The following is a 12,335-nucleotide window of genomic DNA, read 5'->3' as shown; positions in this document are numbered from 1 at the left end:
GGGAAGTGGCAGGCTCCGCCTTTCACAGAACCTTTAGAAGCATTCGGGTGACTTGGATGTTCAACGTCACTTCCGCTTTGGGAGGAGTTCTGTAGACATTCTCGTCCTCCTATCACACCGGGCACAGCAAGTGTGACGTGATGCTGCTGGCAGAAGGATCCTGCTGGGTTTGCCTTGTTCCAGCTCCTTGGTTTTAGCTCAACACTTAGAAACTGAGCGCCTTCTGCGTACTGGAGTTCTGCTGGGACAGGCAGCAGTGGAGTCAGCGAGATGGAACTCCAAACACTTTGGAAAAGCTTATCATTTGGTGGGTGAGACCCGGGTGCTTTGCTCGTTTGAGACAATTTTATTATTGTTGTTGTGTTGTTAGGTGCCGTTGAGTCGGAACCGACCCATAGCTGACCCTCTGGCGGGTTTTCAGAGGCAGTTAATAGCATGGAAGGAGATTGACCATCTTTCTTTGAAGCTGCTGGTAGCCTTGAACCACGTGCCTTCGAGATTGCAGCAAAGCTTATTAGCTTGTTTCTTAAATAGAATGTCAATTTTTTCCTATTGTAATTCCTCAGGAAGAAACTTGCTTTATCTGTGGTTCATCTTCTCTCTCTCTCTCTCTCACACACACACGTGCGCGTGCACACCCAATCTGGAATAAAACCAAACTAGTTGATGTCAAACTGATTCTGACTCATGGTCACCCCTTGTGTGTGACAGTAGAACTGTATTCCAAAGAGTTTCAATGGCTAATTTTTCAAAAGTAGATTACCAGCCAGGCCTTTCTTCCAAGGTGTATGTGGGTGGATCTAAACCTTCAGCCTATGGATTAGCAGCATAGCCTGTTAACTGTTATTCCTCCCAGGGAGTGTTGAGAGGGGGTTATTCCTGAGGCAAGGATTCTGGGACTTCGTTTGACATACTTTGGACATGTTGTAAGGAGGGACACGTCCTTGGAGAGGGACATCATCTTGGGAGGGTGGAGGGATGGCGCAGGAGGGGAAGACCCTCAACGAGGTGGATTGAGTCAGTGACTGGGGTAATCGGGATGGGTGTGTCAGAGGCAGTGCGATTGGCACAGGACAGAGCAGGGTTTAGGGCTGTTGTACATAGGGTCGCTATGAGTCGCAAGCGACTTGACGGCACATAACAACAACAACTGAAGGAGAACTACATGAAAGTCTCCTGGAATCTCTGTTTTAGAAACTCTCAGTTCAGTGCTGCCAGCCACAACACTACAACAGCTGGTCATTCCTTGATTGAGAGGAGGTAGCAACTCAGCAGGGTGGTGACAGCACCTAGTGGTCACTTTACATGTCCTGACCTCTGTCCTCGCTGGCATTGCTTTCTCTCTGACATTTTCAATGATCTGAATCAACACATCATCCCCCTTTTGCTGGGTGCCACTGAGTTGGTGCCAACTCTTAGTGACCCTGTGAGATGGAGTAGAACTGTTTAGAGGGTTTCATAGGCCATCATCTTCACAGAAGCAGATCCCCAGCAGCTCCTGAGTGTGATCAAATGGCAAATCTTTGTCTAGCGGCTGAGTAATTAGCCGTTGCACCACCAGGCCCCTAAGAGAACTGTTTTCCAGACCCTGCTGGCCTGTTGCATCCTCAGCCGCCCTCCTTGGCGCCATCTTCCCATCTCTGACTGAACTCTGTTGTCTGGAGGGAGACTGCTGGCAACTGAGGTGCTAATCCCTCCATTGACCAGACAGCAGCTGCTTGGGTGAAGAAGAGGAATTAGTGAGGCATGCAGCCAAGAAGTACGGGGTGGTGAGAGGCAAGGTCTGAGCGTTATTTCCTAAGATTTTCTTCATCAGTTGCATATCTATGATGACAGGAAAAGAGTGAGCAGAAGGATTATTTTTTTGCAAGTCGGGCAAAGTTCCCAGCTTCCAAGGGTAACTATTCCTAGGGGACTTCTGTTCTCCTTGGCCACCCACCTACAGGACTATTCACTGCATGACATCAAAGGGCATCATCACTCACATTGCAGTCTAAGTGAATACTAATATAAGTGTTTCTAGAATTAAGCACTGCACAGTTGGCCAGCTGTACACTGTGTACTTGCTGAACACCATCTTCATACTAAGCTGTGCCTGATTCAGGTCATGGTCTTTGCAATTACTTGCTTTGTGTCAGAAAGCTGGATGATGACTAGGGATGATAGAAGAACTGATACCATTGAGCTGTGGTGCTGGACAAGAGTGTTGAATATACCATGGACTGCTAGGAGAACAAACAGGTTTGTCACGGAGAGGGTGAAAGCCGGCTACTCCTTGGAAGCAAGGATTCTGAGGCCTCATCTGAGATACTTTGGACAGGTTGCAAGGAGGAACATCATGTCCTTGGAGAGGGACATCATGCTTGGAAGGGAGGAGGGACAGTCAAAGAGAGGAAGACCCTCGATGAGGTAAATTGATTCAGTGATTCGGGTTATGAGGGTAGGTGTGTCAGAGACAATTAGATTGGAGAGACAATAAGACAATATTATAGAGCAGGATATAGGGCTGTTGTACATAGGGTCACTATGAGTTGCAAGCAACTCAATGGCACATAACAACAACAACAACAACATCACTTTTTAGGGAAGAGAAGACCAAGATTATGACCAACACAAAGGCATAGAGACATTTAACCCAAGTTAACTTCAATGAATGAACTGGTAGAGAAGCTATAGTACATTCTCATACAATGGACTACTATGCAACAATGAGGAATGGTGAAGTAGTGAAACTACATAATATGATGGAGTACAAGACATTAGACAAAGTGAAAGAAATCAGTCACAAAAGGATATATGCTGTATAAGATCACTGCTATAAAAAAAAGGATGCTCTTGTGTCTTGGGGGTAAGGATTTGTTCTGCAAACCCAAAGGCAAGTGGTTGGATTCTCAGTAAATCACATGGGAAGGCAATCTCCTCCCATATGATTTACTGCCTCTTACCATCTTCTGTTGTTGTTGTTGTTGTGTTCCGTAGAGTCAGAACAGACCCATAGCTGACCCTCTGATGGGCTTTAATTGCATGGGAGGAGACTGCCCATCATTCTCCCGCAGAGCAGCTGGTGTCCTTGAACTGCATGCCTTTGGGACTGCAGTGCAGCTTCTTTTCACGAGAACACCAGAGCTCAAGAACATCTACTAGAGGATTAGCTATCAGTCAGTTCTGACTCAGTGACAAGTAACAACAATAACATAAAAAGTTAAAAAAAGATTTACATACAAAGAGAATCATTCTAGGTTGGTTACCAAGGGGAAATGAAGGGAGAATAAAATTAATTAATAGATAACAAACAGAAATGAGTGTATGGAAAACACCACAGAATGATTGGATGATCAACATTGTGTGTATTGTAGTTGATGTTATGGAGCAAAATGTCCATGAAATAGTGATTTAAAAATACAGACCAACAAACAAACCACCAATATGCTTTGTAAACTTTCACTCAAGTCACAGTTTAAAAAATTTTTCTTTAAAAAAAGAAGTGAAGTGATTTGTGCCAGTTCACCCAGACAGCTGGGCAGGGTTTCGTCAGAACACCAGTGCTTGTCCTGCTCTGTGGCCCCAGCAGTGGTGGGGAAAATGCTGAGCTTCCCCAACTGCCAGCCGCCAGTCTGAGCCTATGAATTTGAAGTCACTTACTCTGGAGAGCTGGGGCCACGGTCTTGGAGAACCTGAAGTTGGAGTTGACCCTGGAACACATCCCCGTGGTGTAGTAGGAGCTTCCACATTCGTGGGACCAGAGGGGACTGCAGGCCTGTGAAGGACAGCACCGACCCAGTCAGCGGAGCTTCAAGGGAGACTCATGACCCAAGGCAGAGGTCACCATCTGAGCTTTGCCATCCTGAGGGTTTAGAGAGCACCCTTATATCTGACTGAACTCTTTCCTGTTGCAATGTGTACCAATTCCCTTTGAGGATGAATTAAAACGAAAACCCAAAACTAATGTTTTCATTTCTTTTTTCAAGGATCCTATTCTTCATCCCATAATTTAGGGTATGACTTATCTTCATGTTACCTTCCCCTTCCTCCACCCCATCTACCACTCAGGATTGGGGAAGCCTTGTCATCCATGGAGTAGACATTTCAGGACAACTAAAATCACTCATCTAGCCTAAGAAGTCACCTGAAGATTCGGGGGCAAACTTCCAGGACTAGGTGCCAACAATATGCTCAAAGGTCTTATCTGGGAAAGAAAACAGAACACCACTGCTCTTTCTGTGATATGTGTTACCCAAATCAATGATCTCATTTAAGTCTTCATTTAAATATTGAATGTTAAAAAAAAATATTGAATGTTAAGTTCCTCTCAGAATCTAAAACAAAGGTCCAGATCCATGCTTTTATTTTTGTCCTGCCTATGCAAATTATTTTTTGGGAGTAAAGGGAAAATAAAGAATAGGAAGAAAGACCAAGGATTGGATGGGAGGATGAGTGAGTGGATTGATATACAGAGAGATAGGAGGATCAAATAATGGGTGGAAGGATGGTGAGAGAGAAGACGGTGATATAGATGATGGAAAGATGGCTATATGGATGGATGGAAACATGGACGACTGGACGACAGGATGAGTTGGGTGGATTAATACACAGAGATGGGAGAAGGGATAATCAACGAGTGGAAGAATAAGTAGTGGGGGTTGGACAGATGAGTGAGTGGATGAATGAGTACATGTAGAAGTTATTTATAAATCAGTGACTTACACCCACAGAAGTCCCAGAGGGCCTATCACACTACCCTTATCAGGCCTTCATCCCACCTGTAAAGTAGGTGAAATCTGGCTAATAAGTTGTCCAGGAGCCTCAGAGGGGAAAAAGGAGTCCCTGAAGGGAATATGCGTGGACAGGACCAAGAACCCTGCTTTCGTTTGGTTGGGGATAGTGACGGTCAGTGGATGGCCAACACCAAGGCCCCTCAGGAATTCCTAAGCTTTGGAAGAGGCCCATTATGCTCTTCAGTCCCTGGGCACCAGCTCATTTCACCAGCCTCGTGTCAGATCTTCCACGCTACCAACAGTCAAGACTGATGGACCAGGACTGAGCTCTTAAAAGCAATGTACATGAAAGAGTCTATGAAATACAATGCACAGGCATGAAAAACAATTATCTATAAAGGCTTATATATAAATCAATAAAAATGTGTGTTAAAGAAAAAGAGAGTTCTGCTTTGTGCAGAGTTTTCCAAGATGTTTTTTTCTGAAATCCTTTCTCAAGTATTTCTAAGAGCTCTTGGTCCCAAATGGATCCTGTTTCAAATTCATGCTGTAGAAGTTGCCTCAAACTTGGTGGAAAGGTGCAAGTTATGCTAAATAATTACCTCAGCTGCTCTCTGCTACAATGCAAAATACCTTGGATATACCCAACCGGGCAGAAAAGACAGGGTAAACCCAGCCACCCACCATCTAACCTCTCATTTCTTTATACATAAAGAAATTATGTATGTATGTATGTATTACATATGTATGCATATATTTCTCATCCCCTCATTCAACTATCCATCATCTTTCATCCAATCTCTCTATATCAATCAATTCACTCATCTTCCTACCCAAGTATGATTTTATCCATCTGTCCTTTTATACTGATCACCAGACCTTTTTACTCTGTTTTAGTGTGGAACTCTGCTGAATCTGTTCAGCATCATAGGAGCATGCACGTATCCACTATGGAAGAATGGTAGTTGTGTGTGAGGTGCACAGGCTGGGAATCAAACCTGGATCTCCCACATGGAAGGCAGGAATCTACCACTGAACCACCCACCAGTCAGGTGCTTGATGTTTGTAACTACTTACATTCCTTCTCAGGCTGTCTGACCACTCCCACCACTGGTGGGTGAGCACACAAAAGGGTACAATCCTTGGTCTGCCTGCACTGCCCCCTCAGGAAGCTCCTTTCTGGAGTGTATAAGGACAGGTAACCTTGGAGATCTAGTCCCTGAGAGTGTTGCATGAATGGGGTACACAGGAGTGTGGTTAAGGAGAGCCCAGGCAGCAGGCCTGTGGGAGCAGGAAGGAGCTGAGACTCAGAGAGAGAGAGAGAGAGAGAGAGACAGACAGACAGACACACGGAGTGGTGGCTCTTACCAGAAAGCTGTTGTCCTTGGGGTTGGTGGCGAGGCTCAGGCCGAGGCGCATGTTGTCCTTCCGCTCAGACACATTGGACAGGGTGACCCTTCCTGGGGTGGAAAGAGAAGCTCAGCTTGTAGGCCCTGCCTGTCCACATCTGTGCAGAGCCTGCTGGTGCTTCCTGCCCCAGAGGTGCCTGTGACTGGGCTGGTGCCTGGCAGAATCCCCCTTTCCAGCACATCTGCGAAGCTCAGTCCCACAACTCCCCTGGATATGAGGACGCAGACTCAGAGAGGCCAAGCAGCCTGTCCAAGGATATAGGTGGTCGATTCTGCTGTTCTGCACATGGCAGAATCTTCCATCTCTTGGTCTGGTCTTTTCCTTCTTTAGCCATTTGATTGACTCCCAACATCCCTTAAGCCTCAATACCAAATAGATCACCAACCCAAATCTAAGTCACTATCAAATTAAATCTCACTGTCATTGAATAGAAAGCCATAGCTCACTTTCCAGTGATGTTCAGAGGCTGTAAATTGCACAGGTGGGTATTACCTGCCTTTCCCACATGGAGCCACTGGAGGATTTGAACCATCAGCTCAGCACAGTTCCCTTCACCAGAGCGCATATATGCAAGATGACACTGCTTCATGTTTTCATTCTGCCAGGCCACTGACCGTATGTTAGTGCGTACGCATGTGTGTATGGCTGTGCACACACGTGTGCATGGGAAAAGAAGGGAGGAAGCTGAGAGGAAAGCTGGGCATTGTGTGAAGCCTGTTGTTAGGAGACCCAGTAGTACAGTATTTAAGCACTTGGTTGCTAACTGAAATCTGCTATTTGAATCCACAGGAGAAAGACGCAGATTCATAGATGGAGAGTCTTGGGAGCGCTGTGGGGCAGTTACATTCTGTCCTATAGGTCACTGTGAGTAGGAGTTGCCTCGATGGCAATGACATTTTCGTCCTTTTTTAAGTGCTGTTGAGTGACTTCTGGCTCCTCGTGGCCCCACGTGACAGAGAACACCAGCTCCCTCAGGTTTCCCAGGCTGTAAGCTTTATGGGAATAGATTACCAGGGCTTTTCTCCCACAAAGCGCTTGAGGGTTTAAACCACTGGCAGTGGAGTGCTTAACTGTTGCATCAAGGCCTACAGTGTGTCAGTCCCATGATGCTGTGAGAAGTCACTTGGTCAACTTCCCTGCTTTGGCAACTGGCGAGAGGTGGGGGCAGGAATGTCTAAAGAACTCTGGAGGCCTCTGCCAAACGGGCAGCACTGCCTTGCCTTTGTCTGTGAAGAGCTGGCCTAGCTCCCTGGACTGGTCAAAGGTCATCAGGGCAGGCATTAGCCCTGGTCCCCACAGAGGTCAGGATTTCACACTCATGGCTGTTTGGGGGAGTGGGGAAGTGTCCTGGTTAATTCCTCCCCCCTTTTGGTTTCCCTCAGTTTTTAGTAAAGCTTCTTTTGAAATCCAGTCTCTTGGCTGTGCTATGGCGGACAGGATTGTTTTATTTTGTCTGTCCAAACGAGGCCAGAGAGAAAGAATGGCAGCAATAGTAACAGCCCTGGTATTTCTGGGGTGCTTTCTTGGTCAGAGCATGATCCCCACACGACCTCTCATAACCTCCCTCCTCCAGGTCTTGCAAATCCTAGGTGTTAGTATTTCCACCTTGCAAATGAGAAAATCGAGGTGCCAAGAGAGCTAATGACTTCCACCAGATCAATTACTAGCAAATACTGGAGCGCAGACTTGAACCTGGGCCAGCTGACATTTTCTCTTGAGCTTTTTCTGTCTGGCAGGGCTGCAGTGGTGGTGGGGAGGGTGGAGAGGAAGCTATGAGCCTTGACTGGGCAATCTCCACCTCTCACAGCTTGGAGAATCTGTCTTCCATCCATTTAAAGGGCACATCCTCATTCCACCCTACCTTTCTCTATTCCTTCTCTCCTTTCCCCAGGGTCTGACGTCCTTAGTGACCCTCTGCTGGCCAGGAGAAGAGGATGCGGTAAGAAGGAACCTGAACCAAGCCCTTCCATAGTCACACCGCTGCCTTCTAGCCCCTTTGCCTTATTAAAACCGTGACTTCATCCAAGTGGAAGAAAGTGCCAGTGTGGACTCCTTCATACTGAAGAGTGAATGACTGACACACAGCTTTCCTTCCCTGAAGGAGCAGAGGAAAGCATGCCCCTGGCAGAGTGGGCCACAGAGGCTGGAAAGCCTGTAGGAAAACCCAGGATTCCAATTTCCCAGCCTTGTGTTTTCCACTCTGAGGATAAACTGACAGATGGCTACTGTTGTGCACTTTCTCCTCCAATAAAGCTCTACCTTGGCTCCCTCAGCTGTCCATTGCCTCGCCCCAGCTCAGGAAAGTTTTCTAGGGGCTGATGGATTCGTGCCTCACTGGCAGCTGGAGCTCCTCCTCCTTTCTGAGGCCACACTGGAAAAGATTTTGTGTGCTGTTGAGATGATTACAATTCTCAGTGACCCTGTATAACAGTAGAACTGCCCTGCAGGGTGTCCAAGGCCTCCATCTTCACACAGGAAACTTGGTGGTGCAGTGGTAAAGTGCTTGGCTGCTAACTGAAAAGGTCAGTGGTTCAAACCCATTTGCTCCTCCATAAGGGAAAGATGTGGTGGTCCAGTGGTAAGAAATTGCACTGCCAAATCAAAGGCATGTGGTTCAAATCCTCAGCTTCTGCCTGGGAGAAAGATGGACAACTCAATTCAGTTCTCATGGGATTTACTGCCTCTGAAAACCCACTGGAAGATCAGCTGTGAATCAGTTCTGACTTGAGGTTATATAACAACAACAACAACTGTCTGAAGTCTCTACTCTAGCTGACTCTTTTTCACCAATGAGTCTTTGTTCAAATGTTATCTACTTAGACAGTCTTCCCTGACCACCGTGCTGAGGAAGACTCCTGTCCTGTACCTCCTCCACCACCTGTTCACTGGTTTATTGCACAAATGCATCCTGATCTGAAATGATCCAGCTTTCTTGTTTGTCTCCTCCTAGCAGAGCACTTGGCTTCTTTGCTCCCTGCAGAGGCCCCAGCAGCTGGCGCTGTGCTTGGCACATAGGCTGCTGCTGTGAGCCGCTGCTGAGTTGGCCCATGATTCATGGGGACTCTGCGATCAACGCGATCAGATCACTGTGATCCATCAGCATGTAATACTTTCCCATTAAAGGTTAAAACACAAGCCCAATGCTGTTGAGCCGGTTCTAACTCATAGCTTACCCTCTATTCAATATCTGAGGCTGCAAACTGCAGTGGGTGGAGATGGTCCATTTTTCTCCCTGGAGCTGCTGGTGGATTTGAACCACCCGAGATGCACAGCCTTTGACTTAGCAGTGCAACATACTATAGACTAAGACATAGTGTTCCCTCTTGGTGAACAGAGTAGCCTGATATAGATGCCAGAGGGTCACAGAATCCACCTTCTCACTCTATACATCAGAAATCTGAAGCTCAGAGCACCCACTGTCGGAAAGTGGATCCCCATCCTAGAAATCCTATAAGATAGAGTGCAACTATTCATTTCCCTGGCTGCTAATATTTTATATGAACAGACTGCCATATCTTTTTTTCTTGAAGGCTTGGAGAGAGAATGTGAGCCCTTCATGGATGTATGGCAAAGAAATGGAACAGCTAGAAAGAGAAGCCTGAGCTCTCAGGCCAATGTTGACTGGGAATCATGAGCCTTTAAACTAGGCTCACTACTTCCTTTAGACGTTTTCCTCACTAAGGTCTGGACCCTGTTGGGCTGGGTTTGAACTTCCCACCCACAGTGCTGATGCAGATGTGGACAGCGGGAGTATTCAACACCATGTGACAGTGCAGCTGGCCGTCCTGGGGATCTGGCAGCTCTTGGGACTTTCTCTTTGATGCTGGTCTTTTCATCCCAGACAAGTGGGGCTTATCTCTTGAAGCCTTGCCATTCCCTCCCCCGCCCCCACACCCCCCTGCAGAGTGGCTTTGTTCTAGTCTTGCCCACCTCCCCTCCCCAGGGAGCCCTGCCAGCCCCAGCAGTACCAGGCAGGGTTCTCTGTTCTAAGAGGAGGAGGGCCCCTGTCCTGGAGAACTACAGCCTTGTAGGAATTATGGCTTCTCAGCCCATATGGAACTTCTGTTCCCACTTTTGAGAGCAGCGAATTGCCCAAGTGCTGTCTGATCTTTAGGAAGAAAGAAGTGCTTGAGTGGGTCACACTGTAAGTGCTTCAGTGGACATTTGTGCGCATGCCTGAGTTGATTTTCAATGCCTGCAAGGCCTTGAAGCTGCTCACAGCATCTCCCCTTCTTCCTGCTCCAAAATATTCCAGAAAGTCCTTCTTCTTATTTTTTTTTAGCCTGTATTGTTTTATTTTGCTCGTCAGTCAACATGTTTAGTAAAAAACAAGTCACATTTAACATTTAGTTAAAAAAGGTATTCACATACATGTTGAAAACTGTTGACTCAAAATTGGCTTTACATGAGTGGGGATTTTTTTATTATTTCTTTTTGAACAAATAAAATTTTATTATTTGATTAAATCTATTCTTGCTGTGCCAAATGGGGTTTGAGATTGGCACAAGAAAACTATCAGTGTTGCTGGAGTCACTTGTGTTGACTCAAATGGTGCTCTACCTAGTATACTGAATAGGCCCAAATTTCATCATTTGAGATTTTTTATAGGCTTTTATAAAAATCTTAAATACAGTAAATATGTAAACACTGTGCTCTCACAGAGCTAGTTCTTAGATGTGTCACTTGGCATTCCTTCCAGGGAGACAGATGCAAACAAAACATCACCAATCAGGTTCAAAACCAGCCATTGGAATTATTTTCTGGTTCTGGGGGAAATACCACCTTACACATATCAGAGTTCTCTTGATGGAGTGGGAATTCAGATCCCGCTATTAGCTTTTCTTTTCCTTTCCTAGAGACATAACCTTTGCCTGTGGACAGCCGTTCATACTTTGTCTCAAATTGCCTGTATGGAGCTTCGTCCTTGTCCGTCTGCATGCAAACCAAGAATGGGTACTGAGAGAATTTCACTGTTGAGATGAACTCCAGCCCTGCTTCTGTTTCTGCACTGATTCCCAGACCAGTCTTCACAAAAGAGGAGTCCACTGTGATGTCTCTGGTTATTACCACAGCCACACTAGATAATTTTTTTGGAAATTTCTGTTAGCATGACATTTTCATTGAACTTGACTCACAGTTCTAGTTTCTCGGGATGTGAACACAAAACACTGATGACTGGAAGGAAATAAAGTACTGATGGGTAACTTCAACATGCTTTGAGTTCTACTAGTCGTTAAGGGTTGACTAGTCCCTGTATTGGGCATCAGAGTCCTGTTCACGCTCCCTACTTTTCATCTCTAGATGTAACAATAAAATGTATCTTTTGGGCACCATGTTTGCTTTGGAAAATACCAAGGACCTAAATAAAGATGCATTTTCAACTCCTCTCGCTCTAGTCAATCAGCCTTCTTCTTATATTTTTAAAAAGCCCTTCATTTCAGAAGGCATTACTGTGAAATGGTTCACACATAGATGGCCTAGACTGGAATCCAACCTGGCTTCGTATTAGCTGGACGATCCTGAGTGGGACACCTCACCCATATACCTTTATTCCTCCTCTGCTAAGTGGTTAAATTTCACATGGTTGATATAGCGAGTATAGGAGTCAAAATATCTACAAGGGTCCAAAACAGTGTTTAGCATATACCGAATATCTTGTAAAACATATGGATGTTACCTGATAACGTTATCATTTCAACAGCAGAAAGAAGACAGGGCATGCTTTTCTCCTGCTAGGAGAGAAAACCTGAGTTGAAGAGCAGTGGAAAAACCAAGAGTAGAGATAGGCTGGGGCTCCAGAGGCCCAGCTTGGAATCCTAACTAAGCCACTGACAAGCTGTAACTATGAGAAAGATGCTTTCACCTATCTGGCCTCAGCTTCCGCATCTGTAAAATGGGAGCAGTACCACCTGGGTCATCTCAAGGGGAAGCTGTGAGGAGCCCACATGATCACTGGCATGGAGGTGTGTTAGACAAGGCTGGCCAAGCTGTGAGGAGGCCAGCAACCCCGTGTGAGTTACCTAGGTTGAGCTTGGTGCAGTTCCCTTGGATCACTGGACACTTGTACACATCTCCTGTCTTCTGATGACCATTGGTTTCCAATGGGGCGCCCACAACCAGCCTGGGGAGAAAGTGAAGACAAGTTAAGATGCCAGAGAAGGGCCTCTTTTCTGTCAAAGGCTAAAAGCTGATCACAGCGTTGAAGGAAGA

The 12,335-nt window shown here is 46.1% G+C and overlaps 1 protein-coding gene across 1 annotated transcript in view; it reads right to left on the bottom strand.

Moving 5' to 3' along the window:
- Positions 1–12,335, bottom strand: part of ITGA11 (integrin, alpha 11) — a 201,524-nt gene that overhangs the window by 100,750 nt on the left and 88,439 nt on the right. The window contains exons 3-5 of the mRNA XM_006888404.1: positions 12,146–12,246; positions 6,084–6,175; positions 3,643–3,757 (exon numbers count right to left, since the gene is read on the bottom strand). Of these exons, the coding sequence (XP_006888466.1) occupies positions 3,643–3,757; positions 6,084–6,175; positions 12,146–12,246 (308 nt within the window). The remainder of the gene's footprint in view (positions 1–3,642; positions 3,758–6,083; positions 6,176–12,145; positions 12,247–12,335) is intronic.

Source organism: Elephantulus edwardii, unplaced genomic scaffold, assembly GCF_000299155.1.
Source record: "Elephantulus edwardii isolate Elephantulus edwardi_28Jun2011 unplaced genomic scaffold, EleEdw1.0 scaffold00066, whole genome shotgun sequence".
Lineage (NCBI taxonomy): Eukaryota > Metazoa > Chordata > Mammalia > Macroscelidea > Macroscelididae > Elephantulus > Elephantulus edwardii.
The sequence above is the reverse complement of the archived record's forward strand: the minus strand, read 5'-3'. Positions and strand labels throughout refer to the sequence as shown.